At 37.9% G+C, this 21,010-nt stretch overlaps 1 protein-coding gene across 1 annotated transcript in view; it reads left to right on the top strand.

Moving 5' to 3' along the window:
* The window catches only part of Myh15 (myosin heavy chain 15), a 132,341-nt gene that overhangs the window by 62,031 nt on the left and 49,300 nt on the right, over positions 1 to 21,010 (top strand). Inside the window, exons 22-27 of the mRNA XM_052158127.1 lie at positions 5,966 to 6,221; positions 10,154 to 10,396; positions 11,317 to 11,493; positions 14,975 to 15,120; positions 17,026 to 17,116; positions 19,578 to 19,967. Of these exons, the coding sequence (XP_052014087.1) occupies positions 5,966 to 6,221; positions 10,154 to 10,396; positions 11,317 to 11,493; positions 14,975 to 15,120; positions 17,026 to 17,116; positions 19,578 to 19,967 (1,303 nt within the window). The remainder of the gene's footprint in view (positions 1 to 5,965; positions 6,222 to 10,153; positions 10,397 to 11,316; positions 11,494 to 14,974; positions 15,121 to 17,025; positions 17,117 to 19,577; positions 19,968 to 21,010) is intronic.

Below are 21,010 nucleotides of genomic sequence, written 5' to 3'. Positions count from 1 at the left end.
TAAAATCAAGATCATGAATTTTAATTGCCATAGAGTAGACCTTTGCTTAAATATACCATGTATTCCTTAAATAGCACAGATTACATTTATGCTATTTAAAATGTCATGTGTCATTCCAGTGTATTGCAATTTTCTAGTGATATTTTATTTTTCCCCATTCTTTATGTAAGATTTTCTTGAAGATGATATAACTTACAATGTTCTATTCTCTGATTGGTTAGTGAGAAAACACAGATATGGATGTCCATTCTCCAGATTTCAGGTTGCCTCCAATTTTGACTTGGTAGGATATCGTTTTCTGACTTTCAACTCAGCAATTGTCCATGAGATTCCCCTTGTTGCATACTTTCATATGTGTGGTATGTTTCTGACACTGGCAGAGCTATCAGTTGCATTTTAAGGATGATACTAAAATTTTTGATTTATTGTCTAGAGAGTATTGCCGTTTCTTCCATTTTCTTTTGTAGAACATTTATTTTTTTAAAATAAGGAACTGATTAAAATTTCTATCTGAAAAATTTCTATCTATATCTGTTAACACATTCACTTCATAATTAACCTTTGAATGTGTTAAGTATTGATAAATCTTTAAAATACTTTGATTCACAATGATACACTTTGTTATAATGTTAAGATTAAATTTTTAAAAATGAGTTGACTGGTGTGTAATTTTATTTAATTAATATTATGCTATATATTTTTAGACAAATATCATTCTGATCCTGTAAAAGAATTAGGTAATGTTTTCTTTTCCCATACACAATGTTTTTCTAATTCCATATTGCAATTATCTATTCATTGACCCTTAGAAATATTTGCCTTTAAAATAATATGAATTTAATATTTTTGGTGGATTTTAATATTCTCAATATGCTCAACATAATACATTTTGAGTCAGATTATGAATTATTTATTGATTAAATAATTGTGTAATGTTATGAACTATTTGTTTATAGTATACATTAATCAATTATAACTGTTAAGTATTTACTATATCTATAATTGTATTCTCAGAAAATAATCCTCAATAATTTCTAAGTCATTACTCCTAGTATTGTATATTTTGCCTCCTTTCTTTCTTTCCTGTATGGTATGGTATATATATATATGGTGTATCAATATATATATATATATAGTGTATCAAATGATAAATTTTATGTTATTTTTCATGTGAATTTCATTAATTTGTTATCTCACCTTTATGAGATGTATTCATTTCCAATGTATTCTTTTCTTTTTTTCTGGTGTTTTTGAAGTTTTATTGAAAAATTATATGTTTATAGCATACAATCTGATGTTTTCATATGTATGCATTTTGTGCAATGATTGCTGCAATCAGAGTAATTACTATATCACCTTATATAGATATATTTTGTGTGTGTTGAGAACATTTAAGATCAACTGTGTTTAACTAGGCATGCCTGTAATTCCAGTATTTAGAAAATGGAGACAGAAAGATGGATCAGGACGTTCAAAATCAATCTGGATAATATGACATGTATATATTACATAAGATATATTTATAATACATTCTCCCCAGAAGTGGACACATTAGCTATTTTTCTTATTACTGTGATTAAATATCTGGGTAAAAGAGTCAGTGAAAGAAGGGTCTATTTTGGCTTGTTCCTCGGGAGTTTTGATGGAGTAGGGGAGACATACCCTGATGGGGACAGCAGCACCATAGGGACTGAAAGTCCTACACACTCTGCTTCCTGCCCTCAAAGAAAGTGTGACCGCCTACCCACCGCATTCTCCCGCTTCCACGTGTTCCATTGTTATGGATTATAATTCCCTAGACGAAGTGAAACTATAGTATTTTTTTAACTTATAAGCGTGCAATTTTCTCTATATATTTGAATCTTCTATAGTTCATCTCATTAATATTTTCATTTTATGTGTACAGATTTTTACCTCTATGCCTTACTTATTGCTAGGTAATTTGTTTTATGATACATTTATAAATGGAATTGTTTTCTTAATTTCTCTCTTTTCCTCGTTCCATTAATCTATTTATGTAACTGTTCTGATTGTGCTTGTTAAAATTCTCATTATTTTATGTATCAGGTAGAGTAACCTCACATTTAGTTTTAATTTTGGTCTGTATTCCAAGGACCAATTTTCAGCCCATCTATGGCTTTGAAGATAAACCACTTTGTCAGAGGCTAAATTTACTCATTGCTAAAAGAAGTAGAATTAAAGTCTTAAATCCTTCTGCTTATTCTATTGGAGGCAGCGTTAGAAACAATGCAATAGGTCTAAGTTATGGTTATTGCCCTTTGTCCCTATTGATGTCAAAGCTCTTGAGTTTAGATAAAAAGAATACAAATTTTCTCTGCAAATCCTAATAATACAGGGCAAAAACCATTTTTCTAGGATCTTTTGCAAGCCTGAGTTTTAAGGGAGTTTGCAAACTTCTGGCAGTAAACATTTTCAACCTTCTGGTTGTAAAAATAATGTATTTTCAGTCTGCATAGCTCTAAAGATTCTCTCTAGCCAACCCTGTGCTTTCCCTGCTGATTTGAGAGCACCTTCTCTCAATGAGTTTCTTGGTTCTTAAAGCTTTCTGGGTCTAAGTGTTCTTCTCTTAGTGGCATGTCATAAATTTCTTCTTGAGTGTTCTTTATTCTTCATTGTTTTAAAGAAATACATGGTGGTCTTGTTTCAACAGACTTATCTGCAGTTTAACAAAGCTCTCTTCTTTGGCTTATGTGTTTCTTATGAAGTAGTCCTCCTCCTCAGCTTCTTCCAGCCTCTCTTACTGATTAAGTTCCTCACTTCCAAGATTTCTGTTTAGTGATTCTTTCTGTGAAAATTCTCATTCAGTTCATGAATTATTTCTATTTTATTTCATTTATTTACATTTCAAATGTTATCTGCCTTTCCAGATAAACCCCCCTATCCCATCCCCTCTTACCCTGCTTCTATGAGGGTGTTCCCCCATACACCCACTGCCTCCAACCTCAGCATCCTAGCACTCTCCTACACTGGGGCATCGAGCCCCAGGACCAAGGGTTTCCTATTGATACCAGATAATGTAATCCTCTCTTACATATGTAGTTGGAGCCATGGTACTCTGGTCAGTGGCTTAGTCTCTGGGAGCTTTGGTGCAGGGGTGGGTTTGTTGGTTGATATTGTTGTTCTTCCTGAGGAGCTAACCCTTTCAGCTCCTTCAGTTCTTGCCCTAACTCCTTTATTCATGTCTGGTTGTTTAGTCAAATGGTTGGCTGCATGCATCTGCCTCTATATTGGTCACAGCCTCTCAGGGGACAGTTATAGCAGGCTCCTGTCAGCAAATACTTCTTGGCATCAACAATAGTCTGGGTTTGGTGTCTGCAGATGGGATAGATTCCTAGGTGGGGCAGTCCACTGGATATGGTTTTCTGTAGGTTCTCTCTCCCCTTCTTTGAGTATTTCAGGTAATGTCATCCCTGTTGGGTCCTGGGAACCTCTTGGGTCCCTGGCATTTAGAACTTTCTAGTGGCTACCACCAGTTCCCCATCCCCAACTGCTACATACCTCCTTTCAATTTTCTGACCCTCTGTACTTCCCCCTGTCTCCTCCCACACCTGATCCTGCCCCTCCTTTTCCCTCCCCCTTCTCTCTCCTTCCCAGATCCCTCCCTCCCTCTACATCCCTTGATTATTTTTTCCCATTTCTCAGTAAGACTGGAGTATCCACACTTTGGTCTTCGTTATTTCTGGGTTTCATATAATCTGTGCATTGTATCATGGGTATTCTGAGGGCTTATTTTTTGGCCAATATATACTTATCAGTGAATAGATATCATGTGTATTCTTTTGTGACTGGATTACCTAACTCAGGATGATATTTTCTAGTTCTATCCATTTGCCTGCAAATTTCATGAATTCATTGTTCTTAATAGCTGAATAGTACTCCGTTGTGTAAATGTACCACATTTTCTGTATCCATTCTTCTGCTGAGAGATATCTGGATTGTTTCCAGCTTCTGGCTATTATAAATAAGGCTGCTCAAAAATGTGGCAGAGGAAGGCTTTGTTGGGCATCAGTGGGAGGAATGATCCTTGGTCTGGTAAAGGCTCAACAAACGGAAACCTGGGGGAGGGAAGGGGGGAGTGTGTCTGGTGGAGGGGAATATATGTGGAGGAGCGGTAGGGAGGAGGGGTTGGTGGTCTTTGGGGAGGTGGGAAATTGGGAAAGGTTTTATCATGGCAATGCAAATGAAATGAAGATTGTATTCAATAAAAAACACAGGAAAATAAAATAAAATTAACTCAAAAAAATTAAAAAAAGAAAAAATAGAAAAAAATAAGGCTGCTATGAATGTAGTGGGACATGAGTTCTTGCTATATGTTGGAGGATCTTTTGGGTATATGTGCAAGAGCGATATACCTGGGTCCTCAGGTAGTACTATGTTCAATTTTCTGAGGAACTGACAAACTGATTTCCAGAGTGGTTGTAATAGCTTGCAATCCCACCAGCAATGTGGATCGGCTGGATTAACATAGCAAAAATGACCATCTTACCAAAAGCAATCTACATATTCAATGAAATCCCTATCAAAATCCCAACTCAATTCTTCATAGAGATAGAAAGAGCAATTTTCAAATTCATCTGGAATTTAAAAAATTAACCAAACCTGAGATATTGGATAGCATTCTCAACAATAAAAGAACTTCTGGGGGGAATCACCATCCCTGACCTCAAACTGTACTACTGAAAAATAGTGATAAAAACTGAATGGTCTTGGTACAGGGACAGACAGGTAAATCAATGAAATAGAATTGAAGACCCACAAATGAACCACACAACTATGGTCACTTGTTCTTTAACATTCACCTTTGGGTCTGCATGTAGAAGAATGCAAATCAACCCATTTTCATCTCCTTGTACAAAGCTGAAGATCAAATGGATTAGGGGTCTCCACTTAAAACCAGGCACACTGAATCTAATAGAAGAGAAAATGGGAAAGAACCTCGAACACACTGGCACCGGAAACTTTCCTGAAGGAACACCAATGGCTCATGCTCTAAGATCAACACTTGACAAATGGGACCTCATTGAAAATTGAAAAGCTTCTGCAAGGCAAAGGACACTGTCAATATGACAAAACGGCAATGGACAGATTGGGAAAAGATCTTTACCAACCCTACATCCAATAGAGGGCTAATATCCAATATATAAAAAGAACTTAAAAAAGTAGACTCCAGAGAGCCAAATAACCCTATTGAAAATGGGGTATAGAGCTAAACAAAGAATTCTCAACTGAGGAATCTTGATATCCCTAGATATCAAGGAAATGCAAATCAAAATGACCCTGAGATTCTATCTCATACCAGTCAGACTGTCTAAGATCAAAAACTCAGGTTACAGTACATGCTGGTGAGGATGTGGAAAAAGAGGAACATTCCTCCATTACTGGTGGGACAAATTATTTTTTTTTAATTTTACTAAATTCTCCTGTATCTCACTGACTTCCCATGGAGTATTTTGAATTCCTCTTTAGGAATTTAATAGTTCCTTGAGATGTTAGGCTGCACTTCTGGCTGTGTCACTTTTTTTCATAGCTGTGACAAAATACTTGAGCTAAGTAACTTATAAAGAGGATATATTTATTTTAGCACTCAGTTTCAGATTCTTCATTCTATAATTAATTTTGTTGTTTCATGCCATGAAGCTGGGTGATAAATCATGATAAGCAGCTTATTGTAAATTGCACTATTCAAATCATGGAAAGAGAAAGGAAGATGCAAGAGTCTCATCATACTCACACAACCTGACTTTGTTGATTCTGTGTCTCGAAATAAATACAATTCTTGTAGACTATCCTATGTTTAGTTTACAAATGGCCATAGCAGTCTTTTTTAACTCTTCATAATTCTTTAGGATCATTTGTGACATTTTCTATTTTATTTATAATTTTATTGGCATTCATTTTTATCTTTTATAATCTTTCTTAACTTCTTTTTTCAATCATACTTTAGGGATGCCCTTGCTTTGATCCAAGAGAACATAAGAGCTTTCATTGCTGTGAAGAACTGGCCCTGGATGGGACTCTTCTTCAAGATCAAGCCCCTTGCTAAGTCTGTAGGAGCTGGGAAGGAGATAGCTGGCCTGAAGGAAGAGTGTGCACAACTACAAAAAGCTTTGGAGAGTTCAGAGTCCCAGAAGGAGGAGCTGAAAACACAGCACATCTCCCTTGTCCAGGAAAAGGATGATCTACTTCTTCAGCTGCAAGCTGTGAGTGCCCCCAACCCCCTCTTTATAGCTAGCTTTCAATTTGACGAAGTAGTTCCATCAACATTGCAGAGCTGAGAAAACTATCAGAAGCATGCACTACTTTTATTTGTAAAATATTGCAAATGTTTATTAAACTGAGACTGTGGAAACATGTAAACAAACAAACAAACAAACAAACAAAACCTTTGTATCAAAATGAAGTGATTTTATTCATAGTATATCTTAGAAACAGAGCAAACCTGGCCTGGGGGACATGCTCAGTTGATAAAGCACTCGCCACAAGTGTGAGGAAAGGGGTTTATATACCTATAGCCTATGAAAAAGCTCAGCAAGTGGACTGGCCACCACTATCCCCAGAATAAATTCAGACACGGAGATGCGAGATTCCTGTGGTAACCTGTCTAGTTAGTTTAGTTGATTTTTGATCTCTGGGTTCAACTGAGAGACCCTGCCTTAATTGATAAAGCAAAGAACCATCTAGGAAGGCACCTGATGTCAGATTCTGACCTCTACACATATGTACATATATGTGCATGCACACATACACACATGTGCTTACTACACTCATAAATACAGGAAAATAAAAAAGAAGTAAGAGAAAGAGAAGAAAGAAATACAAATTACCAGTGAGTGTCTTGTGCACAATATCATCATAAGCTTTTATGGGTCAAGGAAGATCTAGAACTTTGATTTTGAGAGAAAGTCTTGCTCTGTGGCTCAGGTTGGCTTGGAACATACTATGCAACACAAGCTGGCCTTGAACTCATAGCATTCCTGCTCCATCAACTGCCTGAGTTCAGGGACTACAGAAATGAGCCATCACACCCTACTGTTGCTCTGGACCTTAGCTAACAGTAACTCATCAGCAAGTCAGCAGATAGTATTTTAGTAGGTCCTACAGAAGCTCGACAGAGCTCCACAGGTTTTTGCTGTATAATACAACTCATGTCTCCTTGATTTTGTTTTGTACTTCCTCCACTGTATGCCAAGTCATTACTAATTAGTTGAGTTTTTTTTTAAAAAATCCTTCTCAATCTTGATATAGTAACAAACACATCCATGAAGAGTAAATGGAGAGGAGATACTAAGGCCTTATTCTCAGATATTTTGATTGAATAGAGGATTTGTGGCTCAAAAGAACCTGCATATATGATTCTGATTTTGCCAGGGCTATAAACCACTATTTTAAAGAAGCCATGCTATGTTCCTTCTGCTCCTGTAACAGGCACATTTCAGTTTCTAAATTACCATTCCAGGCACACCAGTCTTCATTTTTAATCTGACACCCACATACAATTTCCAGTTCCCTCTCACATTCTTTCTCTATAGTCCTTTGGATTACTATGACCCCCAAATACCCTCAAGGGTAGGGGTGCAGTGTTTTCTTTATTAAACTCTGCAAACCACAATGCTAGGTTAAACAATCCTGAGTTCAAATACAATTATGTGTACTATGATTTGAAGTTTTTGCTACTTAAATCTACTGAAAACAAAACTAAATGAAAAATATAAATAATTACTTTCAGAAAGAAGCTGTTATTTTGGGATGTTATTTGCCAGTGCACTCAACAGGCTTTATCATAAGTAACACTATATATCAAAACTGACATTTCTGAAATGTATTAAGCAGAGCAGTTATTCTAGAACTTTAGTATATGCCAGCCACAATTTTTTAAAAATAGGAATTCCTGGTTCCCATTCCAAATCTACTTAGTGATCCATACTGTTAGGGAAAAAAATGCTATTTTGTATCAATTTTAGAGGAGACCTGATACATTAGCTACTTTCCCACCATTGTTGTGATAGAACACCTCTGACCAAGAGCAACTTTGGGGAGAAAAGATGCATTTTGGCTTATAGTTCCAGGGAAGGTGGGGGTGGATAAAGTTCATCACTTCAGTGAAAGATAATAGGAGCATGAGACAGTCTTAGCATCCTGGAAGTTGGCTGATCACATCTTATCTACACATGATAAGCAGAAAGAGAAGGCAGGAAGTGGAAGACAGACATTAAACCCCCAAAGTCTCTATCATACTTCCTCCTGCAAAGCTCCGCTTCCTAAAGGTTCCATAGCTTCCCAACAGCAGCATCAGCTGGAGACCAAGTGTTCAAACACATTAGCCTATGGGACTCTTCCAGCCCACATACCTGACCTTTCAGTTCCTATCTTAGAGAGCTAGAATGGTCTGCGAGACCATCATCAGGCCTACCACAGCAAGACCAAACCCCAGGTACTAGTCTTGCTTCTGGTTTGCTTCTTTATAGCAATGACAAAACACTGAACAGAATCAGCTTGAGGGAGGGAAGACAGTTTTTGCACAGTAGAGGTAAGAGCCGGTTATCAAGGGACTCAAGGCTGGAGCTGAAGGCGAGCAGGACTAAAGCCAAAACCAGGAAGGAATGCTGCTCGTGTGCCTGCTCCAGGCTCATCCTCAACTGCGCTCACAGAATTCTATTAAACGTATTTGTTATTATTTATTTACCTATCTACTTACTATATGTTATGAGTCTTTTATTTACACATATACATGTTCACCATATGTATGTCTGGTGCCCGTGAACTCAAGATGAGGGCATTGGATCCCATGGTACTGGAGTTATAGCCAGTTGTGAGCTGCCTTGTATTTTACAGGAACTGAACATGGGTCCTCTGCAAGAGCAGATAGCAACACCTTCTAGTTTTAAAGTGTTTTCTCTCTCTTTTCTATAATGATCCCTAAACCTTGGGAGGAGTGCGATATAGACACCCCATTTATAGATGGGCACTCCAGTCTCTTATTGACCAATAAGAGACTGTATGTGGACCAATTGCAGTTGTTCGTGTTAACGTATACTGCAAGAAGAACTTTCTCTGAGAAGGTTGAGAGATGCAATGATTTACGGGTACAAAGAATTCAGGGGTAAGTTAATTACTACACTTATTTGGCAAAATAAAAGTACTAGGCTCTCCCTAGAGCCTATGAGCTGGCTAATAACAGGTTTTTAGTCTGGCTATTGGCACCAGGTTTGGCTTCCATCTTGTGGAATGGGCTTTAAATCCAACCAGAAACTGGTTGTTTTTCACCATTGTATTTAAGCCACTATCATACCATTGGATGTAGCTTTCCAGGCCAATCATTATTACTGCTTTTAATGGCCACAGCTTGGCAGGAATGCAGATGAATTTTCTCTCTCTAGTAGTATTCATAGAACCTTCCAGCAGCCTCCTCATCTTTTCTTGATGTAAAATAGAGGAATAATGGGAAATGGTGATATTTGGTGACAGTACATTTGAGAATATGAAAAATAAGCAAGACTTATATTCTATGTGTATAATTTATGGAATTTGCTGCTGGCGGAATCACCGAAGCAAAAAATTTTAGTTGGAATTAATAGTAAAAGTTAATGACTTGTAAATAAATTTATGAATTCTAGATTCAATCTATGCATAAAATGTACTGCTTAGCCCAGTTTATAGAAATGTATACTAAACAAAACACATCAAGGCATTTATAATGATGTTATAAATATAATGATGTTATAAATATTATATTGTACAGTATCTATTAGATAATATTCTAAGCAGTTATCTGTCTATGTGCCCACACCAGTACTTCTAGGTGCTTGATTTAAATAGCATGCTTTTTGCTTTTGGAAGTATGCTTATTCGCTTAGGCCACCAGGTTTATATTAAGTGCCTTAGAAGAGCTCACTTAATCTACTAAATGGGCTTGAAATATGGAAGGCTCTTTCAAACACAAACAATATCTCTACTTTTCAACAACAGGGTTAGGGACCTGGAAATGTTATTTCAGCTGCCTATGAAAGGCAGGTATAAGTCCTAGTCAGAGGGCAGGCAATTATCTCCTTAACTGTGCTAAGCAGCACTGTCGCCCAACTGATGAATGGCTTCTAGTTGCTGGCAACTATTTTCTCCTCATCTCTTGTGGCAGGAACAAGAAACCCTGGCAAGTTCTGAAGAGCAGTGTGAATCACTGATTAAATCCAAGATTGAGCTGGAAGCCAAAATCAAGGAGCTCTCAAGGCAGGTGGAGGAAGAAGAAGAGATAAATTCTGAGCTGACTGCCAGGGGGCGGAAACTGGAAGACGAGTGTTCTGAGTTGAAGAAGGAGATCTATGACCTGGAAGCAATATTGGCAAAGTCAGAGAAGGGGAAGTGTGCGGCAGAGCATAAGGTACTCATTCTGTGGTGTTAGGAAGACTTGATTCTTTGGTACCAGAAGTGTTTTATTTATTAACACAGTGGCCTGCAAATTTATAGTGGCTGGAACCAGAACCATCAAAAAGTAAAGGGTCTGATGAATTGTATTGTTTCTACTCAGACTTCCAGTTTGAATGCATGGGACCCCTTTACTGTATTGAATAAGCTATTATTGCACCTAAAATCTAATAGAGTGAGCTGGCTTCATTGGGCCTCTGAGCACCACTCTTGGAATGAGACTGAAAATAATAGCCTTAGCTAAAAGGTAATTTGGGATATTTCCAAAGCCCCAGCTTTAGCAGTGATTCGGAGTCTGGCCTTGAAGCGATCTCCTTTAATTCCAGTTAAAGACTTTGGCTTTTTGCTGTAGCCGTGGGCTTGAGATTGTGTGTCTACACGTGGATTGACTAGTGAGGAGTCTGACTGAAACCTTTGACAAGCAGCTAATCTCCAAGATGAAACTGTCCTTTGCAGATGGTTCAACAATCAGTTTTATTTGGTCTCCCAGTGGGGAAGCCAGCTTTTATCTTACATGTGCTGTCTGCTGGAACCCTTCTTGAACTGCTGCATTATGGGGACACTGAGGCATGCTGTGACAGCAAAATTTTCCCCAGATCCTCAATGGCCACTAATGATATCATTATTATAAAGTAATAGGCTCCAAAATAGCTTACTAATTATGGTTTAGTGACCAGAATATTCCACTTCCTGACAATGGTAGACTAAGGAGTCACTAATTTTTGTGGGGAAATTGAGTTTAGAGATTTGTGAATGGTTATTGATGACATTATATATCTCATGAATATTTTGAGCTATGAGAGAGAGATGTCTGTGGTGCTATACCAGTTTTCCAGGGGTGGCTCTAATGAAGTCATCTTTGTTGTCTTCCCACAGGTCAGAAACCTGACTGAGGAGGTGCACTCTCTAAATGAGGAAGTCAGTAGACTTACCAGAGCCTTGCAGGCTTCTCAGGAGGCCCAGCAGCAGACCCAGGAGCATCTGTACATAGAGGAGGAGAAACTCAGCAACCTGAGCAAAGCAAACTTGAAGCTGGCACAGCAAATTGATGTGGTGAGCGGGAGTGGGCAGTCTGTCTGTCTGTCTGTTTCCATACATATGTTACTTATGTGCAGTGAGCAACAGTGGGCTGTCTGTCTTTATACATATGCATCTCTAATTTTTACTTAGTTGATTTATCCTAAAGTTACATGAATACTCAGTAATACAGTGAACTCCTTTTATTATTTACCAGTAGATGATTGTTTTATTCTATTATTTACTTATTTTTTTTGATACAGGGTTTTTCTGTATATCCCAAGTCCAGGAGCACACTCTGTAGACCAGGTTGGCCTCAAACTCAGGGATCCATCTCTGCCTTCCATGATCTGGGTTTAAAGGCATGTGCCACCATGCATAAATGTTTTATTTTACACACACACACACACACACACACACACAAACACACACACAAACACACGTATCTACCTATTTACCTATCTATCTATCTATCTATCTATCTATCTATCTATCTCTATATATATGGAGAGAGAGAGAGAGAGAATACTACAGTGTAAGGTTAGGTATACTTAAATACAGGCTTAGCTCAATTCTGGAAAATGGGAGAAAAACATTAAAATACATTTATTTATTTATTTATTTATTTATTTATTTATTTATTTATTTATTATGGCTTTTCCAGACAGGGTTTCTCTGTGTAGTCCTGGCTGTCCTGTCCTGGAACTCACTCTGTAGACCAGGCTGGCCTCATCTACAGAACGCAGAAATCCACCTGCCTCTGCCTCTGCCTCTGCCTCCCAAGTGCTGGATTAAAGGCTCTGCCACCACTGCCTGGCTGACATTGAGATAATTAATAAAATGTGTTGTCTTTCACTGATTGGCTTTTCCCCATGATTCTTGGGAAGCTTATTACTATGTTTAATTTTTTGTGTGTATATTTATGTGGGGTATACTAAATATGTGTTGATGCCCCAAAGGCCAGAAAAAGGTATCAAAGCCCTGCAGCTAGAATTACAGGAAGATTTTTTAAAATACCACACATGGGTGCTGTAAATTAAACTCAGGTCTGATGGAAGAATAGAAAATGTTTTTAATCACTGAGCCTCCTCGCCAGCCCAAGAACTTGTTTAGTAAAAGTGGTGATTGGTTAAAAACTACGTTGTCTTCACAAGTGTGCTGAGGCTAATTTTCTATAGAACAGTTATATAAGTCTAAGCAGTCTTCTGTACATACATACACTTCTGAAAAATTCTTGTCAGATTCTAAAGGAGATGTGTTCTGCCAAGTATGTCACAAAATTGGACGTTTGGGCCAGTTTTTAAAATTTATTTTTTTGTTTTTTGTTTTTCTCTCATACATTACATCCAGGCTGCAGCTTACCTCCCTCCCCTCCCCCACCTCTCCTCTGCCCCATATCAACTCCTCCTTTGTTTTGTTTTAAAAAGAAAAATAGATGGAAAGGAAGGAAGAAAAGAAAGAAGGAAGGGAGGAAGGAAGAAAGAAAGAGAGAGAAAGAGAGAGAGAAAGAAAGAGAAAGAGAAAGAAAGAAAGAGAAAGAGAAAGTGAAAGAGAAAGAAACAGAGAAAGAGAAAGAAAGAGAGAGAGCAGCCCTCCCAGGCATATCCACCTAACATGGACTAACAAGAGACAGTAAGACTGGGCAGAGCCCTCATCTCATGGCTGCCCATGACAACCCAATAGGAAGAAAAGGATCCCAAGAAGAGGCAATAAAGTCAGAAACATCCCTCACTCCAATTGTTGGGAGTCCCACAAGAACACCATGCACACAATCATACGATGCTTGAAGAAGACCTAGCTCAGACCCATAGAGGGTCAATGTTTGTTGCATTAGTTTCTGTGAGAATCTATGAACTCTCTTTTGTTGTTTCTGTGGGCCATGTTCTTGTGATACCCTTGTCTGGTCTGGCTTCGACAATCCTTCCTCCCGCCTTTTCTTTGGGGTTCAACTGGTTCCACCTCATGTTTGGCTTTGGGTCTCTTTGTCTGCTCCCATCAGTTGCTGGGTGATGCATATATTCAGTTATTCCTTTACCCAAGATAACTGTATATGCAACCATTCTCTCAATAATCTGTATAGCTTGATTTCTACAAAACTGCTGACATGCATCCTTTGGCTTTTGTATTCATCTACTTTTTCTCTTATTATTTTTCTCTATCACTTGTTTGTTTCCCTTTTCTATTGCTATGGTTTCCCTGTTTCAATCAAACTTAATGTAAAATATTACATGCATTTGTGTATTCTCATGAGCAAACACATACATACTCATATGGCCCAGTCTAGTCATGTGGCTTCAGCACACATGCATAGACTTCAGGCTCATCAATAACAGAGATCAGTTTCTCATACTTCTGGAGTCTTGGAAATCAAATCAAAATGTTGTGTCTGGTGAAGACATACTCTATTTTTCAGAAATGACATGTTCTTGCCTTGCCTTACATGGTATCAGCTATGACAAATTACACTTGGGTCTTTTCTATCAGAGGTCCCTTTGAACTATATACTCCAAAGGACCCTTCCTCCTAATGCTATCACTTTGAAGTTTAGGATTTTATCGTATTCTAGGAGACACATATATCTATTAGTTTTCATTTAACACATACCTTCAAGAAGCAACCCTTTTGGCATAACTTGAATTTCGCATATTTTTACTAGTTATGAGAAAATGTTAAAACATACCAACAAACAGAAGGTAGTACTTTGTTTCCTACTTTCCTACTAAGCCAACTTTTCTAGAACTGTTATCAACATGAACAGAGACAGCTGGAATGTGCTGAGTAGTTTTGTAGAATATTAGAATATAAGAAATGCTATGGACTAAATGAATACAGGAAGCATAAAAGGGGGTGGGGCAAAGAATCATGCTATATGAGTCTTAGGGGGGTTGTGAGTATTCATGGATGCTTACACAGAGACTGGCTGTAGCTCTAGAAAGCAGAACATTTGTGTTTTGAAGAAACACCTATGATTGAATGAGACTTATCAACCTAGGGAATGAGCTGCCAGGTGAAAATGTGAGTTATTTTTCTCAGGAAACAATCTAATGGGCAAACTGGACACTTGCTGTTGGTTGCCATTCTAGGACAGATTTTATCTATATCTGTAGAAATTTCACCCATTATTGATTTCTCAATTTTGTTTGTAACCTACTTATGCAATTTTTACTTAATTCATTAAACTTTTAAAATGATGCTTACTCATTGATTTATTTGGTTTCTGTGTGATGGTGGTGTACATTCATGCATGGTGTATATGCAGAGGTCAGATTATAATTTATGAGAATTGATTCTTTCCTTCTAGCGCATGGATCCTGGGGATCGAACTCAGGTCTTTAGATTTGTCTCAGCAGACTTCACCAAGCCCTGTTTGGACCCCTAAAACAGTGCTTCTATGCATCATTTGCAGAATATGTTCTTATACTTTTCCTTTTTCTAAAAGAAAGTGGTTGATTTAAACATCTGCAATATGGTATAAACTCTGCCTTCTATTTGGTTAAGCAGCCTTTCTTTCTGTCAGTTGGAAGGTGACCTTGAACGGGAGAGGAAAGCCAGAATGAAGTGTGAGAGGGAGAAGCGGAAGCTGGAAGATGAGTTAAAGATGAACCAGGAGGCTGGTGAGAACCTGGAGAGCAGCCGGCAGAAGCTGGCAGAACAACTGAGAAAGTGAGCACCTTTAAACGAACTGCCAAGGGATTCTGGGAAAATTTCAGCACTGGGAAGAGCAGGGTTCTCATTTCATTTAGCAGCAGGTTTCTAGGCCAGAGCCAGATATCTCAAGACCCAAGACAGTGACTAGAAACTTGGAAATTAGAGAGGTTTTACTTGCTGGACTCTATTGCACAGTAGTAAAAAATAAAGACGTGGTCCTCAGGATATAACAGAAAGAATTTACCTAGAAGATGAGAATTTTGGAAGGTATAAGGCATATGAGAGGTGAATTATGGTATCCGAGTCTACACAAAGTGGTTGGTTTCTTTTACTTGTGATAAGACCACTGACAACATGAACATGACAAAGTCCTGGCCGTCATACAAAGCCTGGAACGCTGTAGTGTCACTTAAATAATATCACTTTTCTTTGTCAGATACACCTCCATTGATATTTATGTTGGGTACTCATTTGCAAAATATGTAAACATTGATTCCTAAAACCTAATATTTTAATTACACGAAGTGATAAAATTATGAAAAATTTCAATAAGTTCCTTTGCATTCCTTGTACCATATGGAACTGATGGGAAGGTGGCTTCCTGTTTGGAGAATATTTAAAGATTTAGATTCTACCAAATCAGAGGAAAAGGTGAGTTTAAAAATACAAGGTTAAAATTGAGAATATCTCAAAATTGGGGTTTGTAGTTTAAAAAATAGAAACGAGTTTCTAGCTGTGTTTGCATGCATACATTGGTCTCAAGCCTGCTCTTCATGATGCCTGACTAATTGTCTACTCCTAATTTACACTTGACATGTGTCTGGATTAACCTTAATAGTATAATGGAACAGTACACTAGAGGATGATGACAGGGTTTCCTTTCCTGTCAACGTTGAGAATTATGTCAGTTTGGCAAACTGAAGATTAAACTCCATGCCTTTGTAGGCTATAGGTCAGAGTTTGAAAATGGTGAATATGGGGCTGGAGAGATGGCTATCATGCTAAGTGAGGTAACGCAATCACAAAAGAATACACATGGAATGCAATCATTGATAAGTGGATATAAATTAGCCCTGAAGCTCTGAGTACTGAAGATACAAGTAGCATATCAAATGATTCCCATGAAGAAGGAAGAAGAGGGCCCTAATCCTGGAAAGGCTTGATCCAACATTGTAGGGGAGTACCAGGACAGAGAAAAGGGAGGGGGGTGATTGGGGAATGGATGGAGAGAAGAGGACTTATGGGACATATGGGGAGGGGGGAACTGGGAAAGAGGAAACCTTTTGGAATGTAAACAAAGAATATAGAAAATAAAAATATATATTTAAACAAAATAAAATTCATTAAAGCTCAAAACAAACAAACAAACAAAAAAAAAAAGGATAAGATTTAGAGCTTCAGGCATGGATTCCATCCTGTGATATGGTCAAAAATTCAACCAGAAATTGTTGGCTTCTATTCTAAAAAAAAAAAAAAAAGAAAGAAAGAAAGAAAGAAAGAAAGAAAGAAAGAAAATGGTGAATATGTATCATAGGCTTATTGTAAAGCAATCTCTGTGTGGGACCATGTAGAAGCATGATCCTTATATTATTTGGGTCTGGTTATGCTATATATCTGTACATAAAATCCATCTATTATTTTAGATTCTATAGCAAAGAAAATCAAGGTATCTCTAGTATTACACAGAAACACACACACACACACACAATTTGTTGAGTACCTTGAAAAAGTTCAGGAGGATGCACACCAAACATGTGATGATGGTTTGTAGAAAGAGACCAGGAATTATGTAATATTCATGAAGACTTCAGGTGTAGAAGTAATAGTTATATTTTTAGAGTAGGAATTAATATGTCATTTCATAACTTTAAGTATATTTATTATTCTGATAGATTATCTTTGTCACATTTTTTGGAACAGGAAAGAATTTGAAATGGGCCAGATGAACTCAAAAGTGGAGAATGAGAAGAACCTGGTGTCTCAGCTTCAGCAGACAGTGAAAGAGCTTCAGGTAGCCAATTATAAGATAACTCTCTATGCACACCAGTGTTTAGACTGATGAATGCTGGTTGGCGCGCCACAACCCACACCCTTGGTCAGCTGTAGACAGAGGGAGCAAAGAGCAGCAATTAAAAAGGCAAATGGTGTCCCACAAATGCCTGACCCCAGAGGGATAATTACCTTTTAAGCTTAAATTCCTATCGACTACGAATAATAACAAACAGCTTGTTCTTTGAACTTTTGTTATGGACTACGCTTTGTGCTAAATCCCGACCACATAATTTTTAACATGTTAATCTTGACACCATTGGGTTCAAATTATTAAATTCAACAAGATGTTTACGTGGGAAAAACAGTACATGACCTGCTGTGCCATTAGTTAAGTGTTTTAACTTTTATGGTTGGAAAGCAATTAATTTAAAATTCAGTAGGTCCTGTAGCTATTCATAAACCAAAAGCATTATTTGATAATGGATGGCAATTTCGAAGTTTTAGACTGAATGGTTATTTTACACTACATCACTATGTTATAAGCAATTAAAAGCACTGTTATGGCTATACACATATGTATACATGATGCTACATATATATCCATATAGATTTTTTTATGTCACATTAAGATCTCAATAATGCTTTCTTTTGCTGCTTATCATCTGGGAAATTTTAAGGCCAATAAGAAAACCATTGTCATTGTGAATGTGCTTTATTTTCATAAGCAACGCTAAGCACCAAGCATCATGCTTTCTGGGCATATGTTCAAATGACACTTGACTTTACCCAAACTAAAATAAAACTTTCAATTTATCCAAAAGAAACATTTTTGTACCTTAGTGACTCTCTGAAGGTTATTTATGAAGAAATGCTTCTGATCATTTTTAGCCAAGCACAGTATTATTTGAGATTAACATTTCAGATTCAATAACCACTTATCAAGAACCACATTTACTTGAAGGTAGAAATTAAAGCTTTTTAAGTACTTACCCTGAGACACCTAAACTACAAAAGTGGTAGATTGCTTAGCTGGTACAACCTAGAGAAATAGCTTTCTCTAAGTCATTTTATTTAATTTAAAGAAAAACATTTTCCAAATAGTCTTCTCCACTAACCTGAACCTAATTATGTAAGATATTATCCCTGAACATCACTGGCCTCACTGCACTGAATACACTGGATCTATGAAGGATTCCAGAACTTTTTACACTGCACTGGAGGGTCCAGAGTTCTGAAAATCTTATCAATACTTTTCTCTTCTAATAACCCTGTCTGTACTAGTATCTAAGACCACTGAGAACACTGTTCGTTCACTTTAGTAATCCCCATTCCTTCACCAATTCGAATTCACCATTGTGAATCTACTACTTGGGAATCTGAAAACTAAGAAGCCAATGGACTAACTTTGCCTGACATGTGCTTGGGGTTGAGGAGATGCTGTTTCTTAAGGGCAAGTTGCTCAAATGGGTGCTTATTCTGTGGTCAGAGTTTTGAAGTTATTAAGATGGTTAAATGAATTTCAGATGGAAAGATCTTTTTTGTATACATGAGTCACTATGATATATTCTTGAATATAATCTTCATTTACATTTCAAATGCTAAAACCTTTCCCAGTATTCTCCGCTCCCTGAAAACCCCCAATGCCTCCTCTCACCCCCTGTCTCCAAATATATATCCCTCCACCCAACCCACTCCCACCTCCCCTACCTCGATTTCCCTTTGTTGGGGCATCTATCCAGCCTTCACAGGACCAAGGACCACTCCTCCCACTGATGCTTGACAAGGCCTTCCTCTGCCACAGTTTTGACTGGAACCATGTGTGCCCCTTGGTTGATGGTTTAGTCCCTGGGAGCCCTGGGGCATCTGGGTGGCTGACATCATTGTTCTTCCCATGGGGCTGTAACCCCTTCAGCACCTCTGGACCACCCTCCAGCTCCTCCGTTGGGGACCCCACGTCCAGCCCAAAGGTTGGCTGCTAGCAACTATGATATATTTTTATAAGCCCCCTTTAAAACTTGTTCTTGGCATATGAAAGGCGTTCTTTTAAAGTGTTTCTTTTTATGAGAAACTTGTTTCTTTTTATTGAAAATAGATTTTGTTTACCCAATATATTTTCATCATGGTTTCCCTTCCCCCAACTTTTCCAGATCCCTCCTACATCCCTACTGAACTTTTCCTTTTATTGGGGTGGGGCTTTTTTTTAGTAAGAATCCCCCTCCATGTGAATAATTTAATGATGCTGCTTGTAGTATAGGGATGGGGGATCTGGAATTACTAAAAATTGGAATTATGCTTCTTGGTATTGATTTGGAGAAAAGTCATTTAATTTCAAGGTGTTCAATTTCCTTTAGTTGTAAATTAGGAATGAAAAATGTCATGTTTGCTTTTTAAGTTGAGACAAAATTAATGTAGTAACCTTGTTGCATATAGAAATATGTTACAGGTAATTATTACATGTCAAAATTATTTATTTTCCCCAGACTCATATATTAAATTTGAAGGAGGAACTGGAAAGTGAAAGGACCATTAGAGCCAAGGTGGAAAGAGAGAGAGGTGACCTCGCCCAAGACGTAGAAGATTTGAGTGAGAGGCTGGAGGAGGCAGGGGGCACCAGTTTGGCTCAGATGGAGATAACTAAGCTACAGGAAGAAAGATTTCAGAAGCTTCGCCATGACATGGAAGAGACCACACGACACTTTGAGACAACCTCTGTCTCTTTGAAAAAGAGACATGCGGAGAACCTGGCTGAGCTTGAGGGCCAGGTAGAGCATTTACAGCAGGTCAGGCAGGTGCTAGAACAAGACAAGAGTGACCTCCAGCTTCAAGTGGATGACCTCCTAACCCGTGTTGATCAGCTGACCAGAGCTAAGGTAGATATTTCTAAATTTTCCTTGTAGACATCTTGACTAGGAAGTAGCAGAGGATGGGAAGGCAGAGAAAAATCAGATTAACTGAAAATGTTTACTAATGGACTGGGCAATTTTTTCCTTTGCAACATTGCAGAGATTAAACGTTCCTGCTTCACAGGCAGTGCAAGTTTTCTAGTGCTGGCTTATAGCCCCAGCCATCTTGGGATAGCTAAATTTTGAGATAGGGTCCCATCAAGTTGCCTGGGATGGACTGTAACTTTGAAATTGCGACTGGTCTGAAGTCATGGTGGTTGTTCTGCCTGGGCAACTCTTCTTGGTATTACAAATCATGGAGAATCAAAAATTTTCAGCTGCAGCAAAGTTCCTGCTGTTCTCTCTGAACTTCAAAGCTCTTCAAATCACGCTTTTAATTTAAGGTGGCTATAACTACATCCACATAGTTCTTGTATTGTGGTTCTATGTAGTTAATAATGTGTGCAAGTCATCAAAAACTGCCTGTTGAATTGTTGGTTTGAGTCACATAGGGGGTGGCAGGAGAGAAGGGCATTGGCATGCAGGCTGTAGACACTTGGAATATTCCCGGGCAGTGAGTCCTGAAACAACACAGGCTTCCTTGTTGAACTTCTTGGAACTGGAGGTCTTCACATTCTGGACTTGTAGATGAAGAAACAAACAGGAGGCCAATGAAATAGCTATTTTAATTGGCCATACAATGAAATATACTTCAGTTCATGAACATGATGGATACCGAAAACTACCAAATATATAAGAAAATGAATTTGCTCATTTAGAACATTAGAAGCTGCTGAATAGATCAGATAACTAATTTAAAAACTCAAATTGCAATAAAATATTTATGCTATTTTTTGTCCTCTCCAAGTGGAATATGTATCCAGCAAATCTCCTACTCATTCGTTACATCCCTTCGGCCTGTCTTTATTTCCCCAGCCTTTTCTGAAAGTGTTCTCCTATGTGGTTCTCTCAAAGATCCTTAAGGGCCTTATTTTCAACACATTAGCTCACGTAAAATCACACCCAGCACT

Source organism: Apodemus sylvaticus, chromosome 15 (assembly GCF_947179515.1).
Source record: "Apodemus sylvaticus chromosome 15, mApoSyl1.1, whole genome shotgun sequence".
Classification (NCBI taxonomy): Eukaryota; Metazoa; Chordata; class Mammalia; order Rodentia; family Muridae; genus Apodemus; species Apodemus sylvaticus.
Note: the sequence above shows the minus strand (reverse complement) of the source record. Positions and strands in the feature narration are given on the sequence as shown.